This window comes from Pelecanus crispus, chromosome Z, assembly GCF_030463565.1.
Source record: "Pelecanus crispus isolate bPelCri1 chromosome Z, bPelCri1.pri, whole genome shotgun sequence".
In the NCBI taxonomy this organism is placed as follows: domain Eukaryota; kingdom Metazoa; phylum Chordata; class Aves; order Pelecaniformes; family Pelecanidae; genus Pelecanus; species Pelecanus crispus.
The window spans coordinates 32547537-32565827 of record NC_134676.1 but is presented as its reverse complement, the minus strand read 5'-3'; the positions used below and the strand labels follow the sequence as shown (position 1 = coordinate 32565827).

General features: G+C 36.0%; 1 protein-coding gene across 1 annotated transcript in view; it reads left to right on the top strand.

The window, feature by feature from the left end:
• BRD10 (bromodomain containing 10) overlaps window positions 1-18291 on the top strand; it is a 53389-nt gene that overhangs the window by 2402 nt on the left and 32696 nt on the right. The window contains exons 2-3 of the mRNA XM_009489206.2: window positions 703-903; window positions 9043-10469. Of these exons, the coding sequence (XP_009487481.2) occupies window positions 703-903; window positions 9043-10469 (1628 nt within the window). The remainder of the gene's footprint in view (window positions 1-702; window positions 904-9042; window positions 10470-18291) is intronic.

Below are 18291 nucleotides of genomic sequence, written 5' to 3'. Positions count from 1 at the left end.
GAGCAGTATTTAGCTCAATGATCCCCATGAAGTGACTCAAGGGAAGCGATCAATGTTGGTTGTATCATTCTCAGATACTACAAACCACAGAAAATTACCTTAGAATGGATGTTGCTTCTGAATGGAGGTTCTAATTTTTCCTCCTCCCCTCAAATGTTTTCAGAGGTTGTGTGATAGTGTTAGTTCTCATACCAGTTTTGCTGGAGTACTTTGAAACAGTATAAGATGAAATGTAACTTTACAACCAAATTTGTAGTGTTTTGCTTTTCATTTTTTAATTTTTTTAACAAAACTAAACTGCTGTTTAACATCCCCCCCACACACACCCTAAACCAAGAAGTATACTTTCCCCACCCCCAGTATTTTTAGGTGTCTTCTAAAATGATTGTTTCTTATCTCAGGTCTTGTGGAAGTATTTTCTTTCCAAATATTTATGGATTAATATAGGAAATTCAATCTTCAAATACTATTTGGTTACTTGAGATAAATATCCACCATTTTTAACAGATGTGAAAACATAGCTCATGTTTTTTTAAAGTTTAAAATTTCCTAAAGGAACTCTCAAAGTGGAAAAAAGGTCAGGTGAAAAAGAACTGTGTTTTTCTGAGTAAATATGCTTGATCTGTGGTTGGTACTGTAGGCATTGAAGTGCTTTTGGTAAGGGAAATTGTAATTGTGAATTTGCTTGCTTTTTTCTTCTAGGCATTTAAGAGAGAAAACATCAATAGCTGTAACATCTAGAGCATGTTGTGGGCTGGAAGATGAGAAAGGAACAGCATGCATTTCAACAAGACGACGTTCCATGCCTCGCAATTTAGTAGGCTTGTCAACAGGCGTGTTTGAGTCTGTGATGGTTCAGGTTCTAAGACAAGAGGAACAGCTGAGAGCTAAAGAGGAAAAGAGGTAATATGAAAAACTGTTTTGTTTTGGTCCTTTACAGAGGTTAGCTCCTTAAGGCTTTTTTAGGTAAATAAATGTTGTGGTGCTCTTTGTCTTAAGCTCATGAATGAAACTAGGACTTCAATACAGCACATTCACAAAGCAAGAAATTAGTTTTTGATTTACCACCGTCTTGAAAAATTGCTAAACTCATGTAAGCTTTAAAAGTTTCACAATCCTAAAATAACAGCAGCCTTAATTTATTTTAATAGTAACTGAGAGCATCCACAGCAATTTCCTGTTAGCTCAGTCACGGTTTATCATACCTCTCTTTGGACTCTTTTCCATGCAAAAATTAGATTAAAAACTACCGGAGTGCTTAACTACAGTCTAATTCTGTGATCTTATCACTGCTTCCCTCATGATAGCCAGAAGCAAATTATCTCTTGACAGTGCCACTCCTGTTACCTCACTGATGTGGCATTTCAGCTTGTCAGTTAGGTAACAAATTTAGAATGTGAGTGTAATTAACTCTGTGGGATTTTGTGGTTTTCATAAATTTGAGAGGTATGTAGTTCCAGGCAGTGTTTAATGTTGATTGTGATACATTTCACTTAAAGGAAAATGAAGCCTATAAGCTTGTATACTTTAACAGTAACTTGAGAGACTGTGTCTCAACATGGAGCATGATGATAAGACAGTACTAGCTTTAGGATGCAAAATATTTCCAGCTTTTTTCAAAGTTTACAGTTCTGGAGATTTTTCCCATATATAACCAGTTCACTCTCATTTTGCAGGTAATCTTCCTTTTCAACAGATTTGAAGCCATACAGTTTTGGCTGACTTGAACATTAGCCAGTACTTTTTCCCTAGAAATGAGTGAATCTTTCTTTTTGTAATCCACCTCGTACTTTGCAAAAAAGCAAAGATCACTAGGGTTATTGTTTCTCTGGTAAAATTCTCTTGATTTGTGTTCAACTCTGCCTTCTAGGTCTCTGAACTTGATAACGCTGTTATGAAAAAAGGCATTTTGATTGGATTTTAATTAATCCATAGAGTCAGTAGAACATATTACCTGATCAAATAAAAATTTTGCTTTCATACACCTGTTTTAAGCATGTTCCTGCAGAACTGTAGTAATTAACAGTTAAATCCATGTATCTGGATATACTCAAAAGTCCCAGATCCTGTGCAAAGGGTGCTCCACGTGGTTGATTCTACAGAATGTCTACAATAACAGAAAAACTAGCTTGCCTCTTTATGCCCTGAAATTTTGAACTATGTCTGTTATTAGGAAGCAATAAAAATGTGTCAGTAGGTAGATGGCTGAATATTTCTTTGGCTCTATTGGTCTCCTCAAATAATCATGCTTCAGATATCTTCTTAAGTTTTCTGATTTCCTAATGGATCCACCATGTTTTCAAAGTAACTTGGACCTCTCCACACCAATTATTTCCCAACTCACCAAAATGCAAGTGTTCTGAAAGTACATTGTAGTGGTATTTTATGAAAAAGGCTTGGAAATTGGAAGGCCTATAAAATTTGTAGTACATTACCAGTGAAGATCATATGATCTTTATATGACATATAAATTTTTGAAGTGTTTTATATATAAATGCACATACTTGTGAAACTAAGATGGGACACTATTCAAAAGTGTATTACAACTTCCTAAACTTCCTTTGGATTATTGCTAAAATATAGATTATGTTGAATATATTGTTATCTGTTAAGAAGAGAAAATTGGGTTTCAGCTTCTTTTTTTTAAGAAATCTGACACACTGAGGTTGGCACAGAATAGATACAACTTGATAGATACGCAAGATTGCAGACAGTTTAATTGGAGTGCACAGTGCTGTTCTTTTGGTAACCCCATTGCAGTATTCCTTAGAGCTACAGTCTTGGTCCATTGGCAGATGTGCATTTTCATTACTGAATTTGGCTTTCACTCACTCTTCATTTTTTGTAATAACAATGAAGTTGGCTGAACTGAAATTGCATTTATACCTGTTTAAAGCTTATGCTAAATCTGCAAGGAAAATTAAAGTAAAAATACATGATTCTGAACAATTATCCACATCTTTTTCAGGGCACAAAATGCTAATGCAGAATTCCTTTTTATTTTCATGTATCCCAGTAGAATTCATGGTATAAACTGTATTCTTAAAACTGAAGCGCTACTTTAGTGGATACAGGTTATTTTATTGATTATTATTATTATTGATTTTTTCACTTAGTCTTTCATCACTGTTGTAAAAGAATGAGTGTCCAAAGCTGTTGCTATAATATAGACTGTCCTGTGTGAGAGTATAATTATGAATGACTGTGATGGTTAGCTCAAACGAGTGGGTAAACTATTGAGGATTTTAATTTCTACCATACTGAACTTCGCCTTCCTCCTGGTCTTGCTCTGCTGCTGGTTTTCCCCATAAAATTATGTGTAGTGTGGTAGTGGAACCTGCTTGTATGCTGACAAATCAGTTGTGTTTGGATAGGCAGCACCTGCTGTTCACCCAACTTGCAGATGAGTTACCAGGAACATAAAAGAAGTCCTCACTTTGTGGCCATCCAGCTGACCACTCTGCATACGTGTACTTTCTAGCTAGTAATTAACTTAGTTTAGACTGTTCAGCCTCCTCACTAGGAGTTACATGCTTTCAGCCCCGGATAACTAAGGTTGCAAATGCAAGTGCCTTTCTACAAAACTTAGCCTCACACCTAAAGAAGTTGCCTGGTGAAGTCCAAGTTAATATTTAATCCTTTGCTTTAGATATGTAGATACTTTTGTAAGGCACAGGTGTCTTATGATGGGTAGAAAGAGCTGCAGTAAATGAAATCTTTATAGTTTTTGATACCTCCCTTTCCCCCCCAATTCCTTGCAATTGATTTTACAAGCTTTTTTCCAATTGCATATTTTGAAAGAATATCCTGAAGTGTGTTTTTTATCTTCTTTTCTGTAGTCAACTTCATGGAAATCCTACTCCAAGTTCTTTCATTATTTTTGTTATATAGATATCCTTTGTAGAGAGTTCTCTTTTTATTTCTTGTAGTTTGTCCATTTTTTGCACAATCTATTTCTTTTTTATTATTATTTAATGTTTTATAACCTCCCCCAAATGATACATTCATCATGGTAGACTCAATAAATAAAAACTGAGAAGATGTCTTTGCAAAGGTGATTTCACTATTTTGCAGCTAATAGTTTCTGTATGGCAGCAAAAGCACATTTTCCCCCCAAGGTATATATATAACAACATCTGATTTACTTTTCTTGTCAGTCTTTTTTATAAGCTTTCCTTTTGTTCAATTGTTCTAGTTATCAGAATATTGAATATCTTCTTTGGATTATTAGTTACATTTCTACGAGGTTCTACTCAGCTGCTTGGTTACATGCTAATTAAGTAACATCCATATACATACTAACTTACATATTAGTTAACAATAAATAATTGTGGAATTATAATATAATTGGAAATGCTTGCCTATTTAGAGGCATTTAGAGACTGAAATGTAGAGATAGATTCCTACTGAAATTTTTAAAACCACCAGTGAATGACAGGTAATTAACTGGTTGATTTCAATGGAAATTAAGTATCTGTACGGCTTTGGTGTGTTGAAAATTATGCTAGGCAGCTCTGTGTCTTTACTGTCTCTGAAAACGTGATCCTGGGGTAAGTTTCAGACATGTTCATTAAAACATTTAAAGAATTCAATTCCGGTTGCAAGCTACTAGTTTAAATTAACAAATTGTGGAATGACGTATGCTTATACAGTCAGTTTTGCTTTTTACGAGGACGTTGTGAGCATGGAATGAACTGGGTCCTATGGAAAAATGTAGAGTATGTCATAATATGATGTGAGACATTACAGATATAGAATTAAGGTCACATGGGCATCTCCAAATTTAATTTCTTCAGACTATTAAATCTTGATTTATTTTAGAATAATGCATACTATTGCTATTTTTTACATAGCTTTCTAGTATATTTTTTAAAAGAAAGTTTGTAGAAACAAGTTATTGTAGAATTGAAACAGTTCTCTCTATCTTGTAATCAGAGTTCCAATGGCTTACCTTTTACCTGTGAAAAATTACTCAACATTTAAGCGGGTTAGAAGTGGTACTTGGGAAAAAAGTACAATCCTCCTCTCCCCTCTAAGTGAAATCTCTTGTTGCAAGTGAGAAGAAATTAGCTGGTGAGATATGCCTGCTGTCTTAAGGGAGAAAATCATAAGAAAAGTGGAGAGTTGCATCTAGACTCTGAATTAGGTGGTATCTCTACTTGGTGAGCATGTCTGCTGAGTTTTAAGGTCAGGTGTGTCACAAATAGGATTTTTTAACATGGCTTTGGTTTAGCAGTAATTTAGGATTTATTAGTATATTTGAGATAGATCACAGAATTAGGTTATATAATTCTTAACAGCACATCAGCCAATTTAACAGTGCAATTCAATGTTACAATCAAAATAGTGACTTAGTTAAAGATTTGAGAATGGTGAGGGTCACCTGAAACTTACCGCCGGGTTGCACACACAGGTGGAGTTTAAACCAAATCACACACAGACAGACCAACAAACAGCTCTAAATCAAATCACACACAGACAGGCAAACAGTTCCGAATCAAATTGCACGCGCGCGTGCACGCACACACACACATATTAACCTGTGATTAAAATTTCCCTTTTCATGAGTTTCATGAATTACTCACTTTTATGTGCTGGCATTCATCAATGGACAGGTGGTGAACCTCACGAAATCAGGCTTTTGAGTCCTTGCGAAATCGTCGACGGACGATACATCAGTCCTCACAAAATCTACCCTGAGAGGTGTCCCAGCTCAGGGGCAGATACTGGCTCACACAGCCCGCTGTGGTCCTGGAGAGCTCAAAAGGTCTCCCCTTTGGATCGCTATTTATAGGATCTTGAGGTGATTGGCTTTGGTCAGTATTTTACATTCTGGCGACAATTTGTGCTGAGTCATTGTGATGTACAGTTCAGGCATCAAGTGGCCCAGGTGTGGACAGAGAGCGCCTGACGCCCAAGTCGCTGCACTTGTGACCAAGATAACGACGCAATAGGGCTTATCCTGGGATCTCAGAGTGCCCCTGGGGGCTGCGCCACTGCAAGGTGCCATGGTTTTATCCACTCAAGAGCTGCAAAACAACTGCTGCAGACCTGTTCTAGGAATATGTTTGTCCTTTGTTAGTCTGGAAATGTCAGCTTGACCTTAGAATAGTTTTGTGTTATTGTAAACATGTCTGCAAACATATTAGTGATAAATGTAAATAAAAGTATGAAACAACAGGTTTTTTACAAATACGTCAGCATAAAAGCCAAATATGTTTATCCAGATAATTTCTCAGTGTAAGGATATTTTTCCTGCTAAATATCAAATGTTTGTCTCTTCCCCGCCTCCACCCCTGCTCCCTTGTCCCACCTCCTCTCCCCTCTTCATCCCCCCTCCTCCCTCTCAAAAAAACACCCCAGGAAAAAGCTATGACCTCCAAAAGATGGGCAGTTAGTAGGAAGACCTTAGTAATGAAGATATGAAAGTGTGCTGTTGTTTAAGTTTTCTCTTGAATGTCTACTGAGAATGGAATAACTACAGATATTGTGATAAAATGATAGCTTTAAAAAAAAAAAAGGCATTGCAAGTGAAACAGTGCATGTTTTTCTCTTTAAAAAGATCTTTAAAATAGTATAGTGATTGTCATTTTGTGAAGTACAAGACAGCGGTGAATGTAGGGTATTGTATTTATTTTGAGAATGCTACTTTAAGTTATTAATTGATAAGTTGAAATTGTTTGCGAAGATGGGATTTTTAGATTATCTACAGCCTGTGCTTTTATTAAACGATACTGACTTGTGATTGTTTCCACAAATGTTCTATCTCACTATCTATCTATTTGTATTCAAGCTTATTTCCATGCTATTTTAATAGAGTTCACAAGTTCACACCTTTTGGAGGCAGCAGGCTATTTGGAAGTATGTTTTGCAGTTAGGAGGGAGGAGGGAGTGCGATTCAGGAGTGCTTTGACATTTATTTTTGAGAACACTTTTTACTTATTATATCTTACTTTCTTCCTCTGCCCCGCTTGCAAGTTATTTTTTTATTATTATTTTTAGTTATTTTTATTATATTAATGCAATATTAATGCATGGAAATAGAATAAAAGTCAGGCAAAAAAAAATTCTCACTTTACTTATGCTAGTAGTATTGTTACTTTACTTATGCAAGTAGTACTGTTGAATTTACACGTTTATTCACCTAGAATGGCAAATGGGATTTTGCCATTAGACCACATTTGTTATGTGTTTAAATTAGTGCTGCAAAACGGGATTTTGTCTTTAGATTCCCTCCATTATGTGGTTAAATTAATGCTGCATTGGGAGAATGAAGTTGAAAATTTACTGACCTGTTTGCTTTTACATTTTAATTTTGTTTTACATGAATCTGTCTTTCTGCATTTGATAGGTACATAAACAACAAGGATGCATGTATGTGGTATTAAAAATTTCCTTTCAAATTATGGTAACAAGTCATTTGAAATTCAGTTTAATTATGTAAGATAAAGCATTCAGTGGAATCTTACTGTATTATGAGTCGTTTTGCATACACAGAGGATGTAAATTTTAAGTTTGTGGTCATGGCATATTTCTCCTGAATTGATACTAAAATGTGGGCTAAGCTAGGTTTGTCACATTTTTTACATTATTGAGATATCTGGTCAATACTTAATGCTTCAAATACACATTCTCCATGCTAGAAGCCATTATTAGCTTCATGTTGTCAGAAGAAAGATTTTAGTATATTGTTTGGCTGAATTTGGAAAGTATTGGTGCTTTGAATGGATACTTGTATATGAAGAAATATAATTGGAGGTTAGCAATCGGGAAATAAGCACATGTACATTCCAGTAACAGGTCACATTAGTGATGTACACAAGTGATTGTTTCTAGCAGTGGTCAGTGATAGAAGCTTCTGAGAAAAAGATATGAGAAACTTTGGACGAGCTCTAGAAAAATTTTCCTGTAAGTACAGCTGTATCCTCATCCTATCTTTCGGAATCTGCTCAGGCCGTGAGGCAAAAATGTTAGTTTACCATTGCAACATTAAATAAAAATCTCTCCTATTACTGGTAACCCTTGATATTCTTGTGATTCATGCAGATGTCCTATTTTTCACTTTGGAACTAAATTAACATACCCTGTGTTCTAGTAAGTTAGATGGTAAGCTATGCATGATTGATTATCTGAAGTGGAAGCATTTCTTCCTTTTAAACTTGTTGCCTTTAAATTTCATGATGAATTTACAAATAAATGTAAATAGAAGTTCCCAGTCTATCATACTAGTTTTGTATATTGCTGTCATGTTTCCTTTTGCTAGTGTTTTGTGTAGAGTCCCAGATTTTTCGGAAGTTTTTACAGGCCTCTGATTACTGATATAACCTCTTTCTCTGAATACCCACTATTTCTGCTCTATCCTTTTTTTAGATAGGGGGACCAGAACTGAATACAGTTTTTCAGGTGAGGGCAAACCATTTATGAATGTAACGACATTTTATTTCTGGTGTTATTTTCCATCACATTCTTCATGCATCCTGATATTTGTTTCTTTTTTGACCACCATTGCAAACCAACAAGTAACACACCTATGGGTGGGAGGGAAAATGGCTTTTGTTACGTGAATGAAGCACTTAACAGTTGGGCATGTATACTTGTGTACTGAGGAAGGGAGTCATGAGGTAGGTGACACAAGCCACAGGGCAACCATTTGAAAGCAAGACTTACCTGGAATTAGTTTTCAGAGATTTTTATATGGATAGTTTGTTGAAAATACTTAATCCTGCCAAAAAGGGATTGGGAAAAGGAGTATGTTTGTGTAAAAAAATCTAAACCACCCAAACTACTGATATCTGCCAGGTATTTTTCTTAGCTTTTCCCATTTTTCAGTAGTGATGGAAATTATAGTCTTTTATTTCTCATTTTGGTGCAGTGATGCATTGTGTAATCCAGAGTAAGACAAACGGAATGAAAACTTTATGTACTTTGTTCTTTATTACTTCAAGATAAGTATGTTTGTCATGCTGTAGTTCTGATTTTTCTTCTCCCTGGTTTCTTTTCGTTTACCTGATATCTGAATTTTCATGAACTTTCTTTTACTAGGCTGAGAGAGCAAGAAAGAAAAGAAGCAGAAGAAGCTAGTCAGAAAGAAATAGAAGAATGGGAAAAGTCACTTTTAGCTCAAGCAGCACCTACAAGGATGGAGACAATGTGGGAGATTCCAGCTATTGGTCATTTTCTTTGTTTAGCACAACAGATTTTAAATTTACCTGAAATAGTATTCTATGAATTGGAACGTTGTCTTCTGATGCCTCAGTGTAATGCTTTTTTATCTAAAATAATGACTTCTTTGTTAAGTCCTCCTCATCGCAGATCTACGTTACATCGCAGGCCTACGCTTTCTTACAGGACTTGGGAAGCAGCACTCAGACAGAAAGTACAACACTGGTATACTGTTGTAGGGCAGACTGACAATCCTAATAGCTCTGCAGAAAAGCTTGGATTGTGTCCCCAGTTTTTCAAAGTCCTTGGAGAAGTTAATCCCTTGGAGGAAAAACCATTTCATGAGCTACCATTCTACCAAAAAGTGTGGCTGCTAAAAGGTCTCTGTGATTTTGTGTATGAAACACAAAAGGATGTTCAGGATGCAGTGCTAGGTCAGCCTATTCATGAATGCAGAGAAGTAATTCTTGGTTATGACTACCTGGAGAATGCGTATGTTCATTTTCCACAGTTCTGTGGTGCAGATGTTCGGATTTACAAACAAAAACCTTTTCAGGCTCCTGAATTCCCATCTCCTCCCATCAAAGTTAAAAAAGTGTCACGTATTAAATTGGAGAAAGTAAAACATGAATATGTAAGCAAAAGCAATGGGGAGGTCAGTTCTGGTGGTAGAGAAGAGCTGCTACATCATTCCAAGACAGAAGTAGAGAAAAGTATGGACTCTCTTATCTGTCCAGAAAAAAACCCACATTTAGGTAGCTTTAGAGTCACTACAGAGGAGATTAACTGTGAAAACAAGACTTCAGGAGTCTGCAACATCAAAAAAGGTGGTTGCTATAAAGAGAACTTAAGGAATTTGATTAGTTCAGGAGAGCTTGTTGGTGTGGGTGGTCACCCTCGTTCAGGAGAAATGAGGGCTGTGGAGAATGGACAAGGTTGTGCTGAAATGGCTAGAGTAAAAGCTGAGATCAGTCCATTCAAGGAGAACACACTGAAAGCTTGCCAAATGCATGTCAATGGCACTCGTAATGACAACCAAGACATAAATTACCACGAATCTGCTAAAGAAACAATGCTAGAGAACTCGCTGCGACATAATAAGAAACTAAGTAAGTTGCGGGCAAAAAAGAAGAAAAAGAAAAAAAAGAAGTTGAAGGATATTCTAAATGAAAATCTGCAGAGAAAACTTGATGACTTGCAAAGAAAGCGTGAGATTCATCTTCATCCGTTCAGGTCTTATAAATCTGAGATCCAGAACAAGTTGTTTATAATTAAAAAGAAAGCAAAACACAAGAAGCACAAGTCTGGTAAGTTGACATTTTTACCTGTAGTAAAAATCAGGAGGATACAGATTTGTTTGTTTGTTTTCTTAGCTGATTAGTCTACATTGTATTTTCAGAAACAGGACAGCCTTATTACATTAGACTTCTGATGTTAATTTCAGTGTGAAAGTTTCCCGTTCAATAACACAAGCATATGAAACAGGCTCATCAGCTGATCGTTTGCAGAATGTATCTTTAGAGAACATAATTCATTGGAGGAGTGAGTTTCTTACAAAAAATATTTAGGAGAATGAATCTGACTGACTGGCTAGCATCAGAGAGTGTAGCTTGAAGTTGTTTTATGCTGTCTTATGTCATAACAACTGTGGAAGTACTTCTTCCCTTTCTGATAATATTACCTTATCCAAATTACAAAGAAATGCAGAGTAATTACATGAGATTAATCTAAAATCATTCCTACTGGAACTGTGGAGTCTTAGGTCACCAAACAGTACTGCTTTGACTGCGGGCCTGATTGTATTCCTGCCTAGTCTAGTCCAACAATTGAGATACAGAATTTAATGCAGATAGCATTTTTATTACAGATGTGGACAGCATCTAGTTAAGTGTTTCAGGTAGGTGATACATGGTCCAGATTTCAGCTAACTCACTGGAAAATTTTAAAACAATTTTAAAACAGTAAAGTTACAAAGTCCTTAAGTCAGTTAAGTCAGTTCAAATTGTCAGGTAGTTGTATTTTTGATGTCATATGAAGCACCATAAAGCTTGATCTGCTATGAGTCACGGGCTAAGATATCTGTGTTAGATTTTAGCAGACTGCTTCAAGCATCACCTTTTATGAAGGGACAGGTGTATTTTCAGGACAGTGTAGATTGACAGGTAAATACTGGATTTCAGCTGAAAAGCAGAGAGCCAAACCAAAAATCTGGGTAACAAAATGTCTTCTAAAGGGTAAGAGAATTCAGAGATCTAATGCCAATGCATTTTAGCTAGAAGTTGAGTGGAAATTTAAAGCTAAGAAAACAAGTAATGTTTAGATCCCAAATATTTGTGCATAATACCCAAGAACTGTCTTACCATATAAATCACAAACTCCTCCCTCCAAAAAATTTCAATGCCCATATCTAAACATAAATTTTAAGAGTTACAGTTGAAGTTCATATATGTAATATTCAGCAAAAGTAATGTATTTTACATTCACTTTTGCAACTATTAGCTCTCCAAATGTGTTACTGTTTTCATTCTTCTTAAAACCAAAAAACAACAAAATGAATAATAACCCAAATTGCAAATAAGGGCTCTATGATTTAGAGATTTGGAAAAAAAATTGGGGACATAGTGTCCTTTATTTTTCTGTGAAATTATTTAAAGTAGGTTGCTATCTTCATTGTAACCATTTTACAACACATGCTTAAAAATCTATTTTCTATGCATTAAGCAATGCTTATTGAACAGCACGTATCATTTTTTTAACAGATTTTTGTTTTGAAAGACAACCACTGTTAGCAAAACAGACTGGCAATATTTGAAACTAGCTTTTGAAGCTAACTGATAGAGATGATGTTTACTGTGATCACTGCTTTTCTTATATGTGTCGTAAAAATAACAAAAAGTTAAAAAAACCTGCCCATTTGCCTCCATCTTGATATACCTAATAGCATGTTAGCAGAATTTTTTTGTAGTTACAAATTATGTTTTGTTTTTAACAATGAAAGAGACAAATTTTGAAGTGCTGTTAGAAGAACTGTAAATACTGGCATGTGAGTTGAAACTTTTTTTTTAAAGAAATGCATCATGAACAGCTATCACAGAATGATTGTATTTATAGTAAAAATATATGCTATAATATAATCTCAGTGAAAATTCTCATATTTTCAATTTCTAATTTTTAGTCTGTAATGTTAAAGAATTTTTGGTCTTGAGTAGATCCCTGACTAAATCCTGGTCTGTTAGTGGAAACTGTAGTGCTTACTGTAATAATGCTTAACCACAATACCTAAATACAGGCAGTTCTTTAAGTTTGAAGTTCCTGTCTTTTAATTGACACAGTGGAAATTAAGCTCATTAATAAAACTGGAATCAAGAGAGAATTTTCCTTCAGTCAGTTCCCCTTTTGTATCTTGCATATGGTACATGGATGCTACAGTGAAAACAAATCCCTGGCTTTTCATTATCCCAGTTACCTTACATATATTGACCGGTATAGCTATTATGTGATCTCCATTTCTTGCAATGAGTTTGTTTTGTTTTCTGAAGTGCTAAAAAATTTGGGTTTTGTAATAGCTTAATACCAAGGCTCATCCAATGCTGATCTGATACCGGATTATAACGGAGATTATTTACCCAATTATTGTCCTTTGTGCTTTATGCTGAGCTTTATTGGAATATATTTTAGGACCCAAATATGTTTCAGAAGCTTATTATAAAACAAGCTAGTGTTCCATACCACTAAAAACATGGCAGTTAAAACAGTTGTTCTTTCAGTTTTAATTTGTGCTTTTACACGACTGAATAGTAAATTCAGCAGTGGAATGCCATGTACCTCTGTTTTTCCAATTCCATATTGTGTCATAAGGAGCTTAACATTATCAGAGGAAATTTAAGACAGAAAACAATTAGCGTATAGTTTTGTTAAGAATCTGTAGCCGTAGACCAGTACCACATGCCATTAGTTATCTGAATTTAGGTTTTAATTATACGTATTTTCGTCATCAGAACACTGCAGGTATGGTATTAATATCTCTCATTGTCAGTTTTGTACAGGAAGGAGATGTGTCAGTGCAGGTGGAAATCCAGAAAAGAGTAACAAGGTTTTCTGTCACGCATTCTGTTGGTGTCTGCACAGTTTTTCAGCCCTGCCTGCACACAGAGACATCATGTGTGTCTATTCAATGAGAAATGATGGAAATTCCTCTTCTCTACTTTTACTTTTCCCATGTCACTAACTACTTGATCTGCTGGATCTGATAGTCTAAGTTACACTCAGATGCTGTGTTCGTTTCCATTCAGGCGGAGGCCATAAAACATTCTTTTTCATCTGCAGGTGACAGGCATTATCCTGGGCATGACATAAGAGTCCTGTTTCTTTTGGTACTCTCTTGTTCTTTATTTCTTAATATGTCGAGGCATTTCCCTTCTCATTCTGACTACTACTTCATTGCAAATTTTGACCTCGCTGGAGAAAGTTTTGCTAAAACATTGGAGTATTATGAGAAAGAGCTTTTCTTCCTATGCTTGTTAAGTGTCCGTTAGTCCTGTAGCTGTTAGGCTGAAATGAATAGGATTGGATTGAATTCATGCTAATGCCTTATTTTTTTGTAATGTTTCATAATGTTTAAGGCCAAGTAGTATTTCTCAAAGCTCTTTTGTTTAAAGATACCCTTACAATGTAGAACAGAGAAAGAGATTTGGTAAAACTTGTTCTGAATTCACAAAAACACTTCATTTAAATCTGTTCATAGCCATAATCACTCTTTACAATGTTCTTTAAAAGTACAGGAGGTAGAAGAGAGCATCAGGAATGTACAAGTGAGTAGTACCTTTCCTTATTTTTTAACAAGGTGATTTTTTTTTTTCCTGCTATTGGTTCTCTAAGGCAGTTAAATGTAACTCTGAGTCACAGTTCATGTTTCTGTTGAGATGATTTGCACATTCCTGACTTGCTGTAGCAGTGGTACCCAAAAGATACCGTGCCTGAATATAGACTGGTTGTGCATTTTTTTTAGCTGAAAACTTCCCATAACTATAGTGGGCAAAACTTACTGGAGAACACAGCCATGTCATGAGCACTGTCATAGTTACAAGGTTTTCTTACAAGTTATGAAAAGGAAGATGTAACTTTATTGAATCTGTGTCTTGAACAGGTGATGGTTATTACTTTTTTCAGGTGATGATTATTACTGTGTCAGTGTTCTGTGTTGTTATTGACCTAGTACTGAATATAATGGAAAGACAGAATCAGAGAGAGTAGATCTGTAAACAACTTGTATGCTACACATTTACTTTAAATGTTATTTTATTACTGGAGTTAGATAAATTAGGCTGTAAATCCTTGATTTAGACTGTGACAGTGGTGATAGGCTTGTTGGATCTGGGCTAAGACAGCTATGCTGAAGTAAGTTGTGGGGTACAACAAAGACTGCAGCGGAAGGCACAGTACAAAAGCATGAGAATTCGGTGATTGCATGCTTGAAACAGCGATTGGATGAAATTCAGAACATCCATAGTGTTGAGAAAATAGGAGGGACCAGAGGCTGCTTGGATGTGCCTGAAGCAGTGGTTGAAGTAAGTGTAAGTTGAATCGATTTTATTCCAATTAGTGTAGAAAGCACCAATACAGCACACACCTTTAGAAGAACCTTGATGTAAATTCTATACCCTATACTTGTGGTATGAAAGATTCATAGCAGTCCATGTGCTTGAAGTCTATTTCACAGTATATTTTATTTCTTTAGAGTACCATTATGTTTTGTGTATGAAATCAAGCATTACTTGAATGTGAAGAAGTTAATTTAACAGCCTGGCAGCAGTTTTGTAGTGTTTGGTGGACTGCACTTGCGAGTTTAATCTTCACTTTTGTCTTCAGAGTTGTAAAAACTTTGTTGTAGTGTTGTCTGGCCTCTAGATCTGGAACAGCCTGTTAACCATGTTAACAACATTAAATGAGCTATTTTGCTGAGTTGCAACAATGGACTCAATGTGTTAAGCTGCAGTGTTAGTGTCTTCAGAAACATGTACCACTAAGGTTTTATTTGGTTTACTTCATTGTTCTGTAAGTCAGCATTATTAATGCACTTGTTCAGACCTGCTTTGCTGTTTTGACTATATAAAAGCATATGCTGTCTCAGTGTGGAAGCTTCAAAAGTCTATAGCAATGCTTCATTTTCCAGATTATTGCACATTGTATTTTCTAAAAGAGGAACTCTTGGGAGCAAGATAGAAGACTAGGAGAATAAAGAGAAAACTGGACATGCTCAGTAGTTGCCAAATCTTTGAAAGGCATGTAATGTGTCTTACAAATTTGTGAACAGGAAAATTCAGGCCAGTTTTTCAATTTGAGAACAGTGGAGTTGCTGCTAGAATATAATTGGAAAACAGGAAGATTTGCAGTTGGAAGGGGCTAACTTAACTTTATTTTACCATGGCAAATACTACTGAGTTAGTGTTTGATGTCAAAAACATCCATTTCCTGATCTGAGGGAGTGAGGCTCTGCTGCATGTATGGTAAAAATTGCTTCTTTATTAAAAATTATTATTAAAATAAATTTTTATTAAAAATTGCTCTATGTTGTCACTTTATAATTTGAAGCATGGATTGACGTTACTTTTGTTCTTCAAGGAGGAGCCATGAGGACTCAGCTATCATAGTTCATAACAAAAAGTTTTACTAGATCTCTAAAAATGTTCCTGTTTTCAAGTCAAAATTATTTATGTTATGAGAACTTCCAAATGGGTTGTATTGTCCTTGCTGAGTGTCGAGGTTTAGCCCCAGCCAGCAACTAAGCACCATGCAGCTGCTCGCTCACTCCCCCTACCCTGATGGGATGGGGGAGAGAATTGGAAGAGTGGGAGTGAGAAAACTCCTGGGATAAGAACAGTTTAATAATTGAAATAAAGTAAAATACTAGTAGTAGTAGTAATAATAACAATATAATAATAACAGTAATAATAATATACAAAGCAAGTGATGCAAAATGCAATTGCTTACCACCTGCCAAACAGTACCCAGCCAGTTCCCAAGCAGCGATCGCTGCTCCGCGGCCACCCCCACCCCCACCCCCAGTTTCTATACTGAGCATGACACCATACGGTATGGAATAGCCCTTTGGTCAGTTTGGGTCAACTATTCTGGCTGTGCCCCCTCCCAGTTTCTTGTGCACCTGGCAGAGCCTGGGAAGCTGAAAAGTCCTTGACTAGCACAAGCAGTACTTAGCAACAACTAAACCATCAGCGTGTCATCAACATTCTTCTCATCCTAAATCCAAAACACAGCACTGTGCCTGCTACTAGGAAGAAAATTAACTCTATCCCAGCCGAAACCAGGACACTGAGGTAACTTACAAATGTCAAGAGAATTTCTGTGGCTTAGTGTTATATTTGTCTATGTTTCTATGCCTCTAAAACAGGAGTAGAAGGGATCTGAAATATCATTTATGTATTTATTTATTCCCCCTTCTTCACCCTCAGATGGCAAGACCAGCTTGAGATGGCTTCTGTTTTAGTTGCATCAAATCTCCCCAGTGGGGTTTTTGGATGCTCAGAACTAGTTCCGGGTCCTAGATTTTGTGTTACCTTGTTAATTGCCTGCACATCTATTCAGTGATAACATCTGTGGAATTTATTTTGGCTTGAAGGGAAGACCTATGGCAGCCAGGCATCTTCTGGACCTACTGAACATAACATCTAAGAATTTTCTTGGAGCTGGCTAAGGGCTCTTGGCTAGTAAAATGTTGATTTCCAATGAATTTTAGAACAGAAGTGTTCCAGCAGTGGTGTTATTTAAAAGGAATAAATGTGAAAGATCTGTAGATCTCAATTTGTCTTTCACTTTCAGCAATGAGTTTAATATATTACTTGATGACAATTATAAATATGTAGAAGGAAAATCAATAAAAAACAGCTCTTAACTATCTGTCAAAAATATAAAATAATCCAATCTCTTGGAATTGAGATTAGAACAGATGGTAAAACAATACTAATTCAGGGAAGTCATATTTCTTCCTCTCCACCTATTGTGATCATCATTAATTTAACATTAAAAAGCAATAATGTGAAAGTTGTTCACCTTTGAATTATTTTACTAATTTATTTTGGTATAGTTTTGGTTTGTTATATCTGTCTTTACTCTGAGACCAAGTCATACATGAAACCTGGAATACACTATTTCATCAAACTGTACAAGTATTTCAGTGCTTTCCAATATGACGTTCACTTACTTTGAAATTGGCTTTTCTCCAAGTAGCATTTGTTTCACATTCACTTTAGTTCTTTCACTAAACTCTGTTATTGGCTTATACTAATACTCACTATACAGGTTTCCATCCTCATCATCCTTTGGGCACCAAACACTGTCTGGGTGGACAGGGCAGTATCCAAGTTAACATTATGTGTGTCTGCTTAATAGTTTCCGGTTTTTTTGGCGGATGAGTAAGGGCTTGCTCAAGTCAGTTTACTGTGGAAAACCTGTATTTTACTGCATTCCTGCTGCAAGATGAAGTTTGCTTTCATTCAGAAAAAACAGTAGTGTGATAGCTAAAATGTTACACAACTGCACTGTCCTTTACTGCAGATTGTATGCATTTTGACAGTGTTCTTGTTTCAATTTAATATCCAAGTGGTTTGTTACAGGAGGTAAAGTCAGGAAATGTGCAAATTGAGCTTTTGGGCTCTGATGCTACCAGCTCCAGGTGTAGGTTGGTCATTTGTTATTGGAGAAAAATACTAACCTCCAATCAATAAAGAGTTTTGTTTTATATCCACAGATAACTGAATTATAGTTTAATTTAGAATAAGATTTGTTGTAGTTTGCTTGAAGAATGAAGTGATTGTGTATTTTGCCTTTTTTTTTTTTTCCTCTGGTAGAGAATGAAAAGGACTCTTTATTTGTTGCACAGTCCTGATTTATCCACTGAACATGAAAGGGCTATTGCCTTAGGTGTCTGTAGTTGTGTCTCCTCCCTAATCTCAGGAACAGCTTAGCTCTCTGTCAGTATTGGAGGTGGTATAACAAGAGCTGATCCTCTCCTGTAGCACGGGAGGGGAAAAGAGATGATAGTTACGACTTCTATCCAAGGTAAGATGTCTTGTAGTCTCTTCCCCTCTGAACTGAAAGCCAGCTGAGATGTGG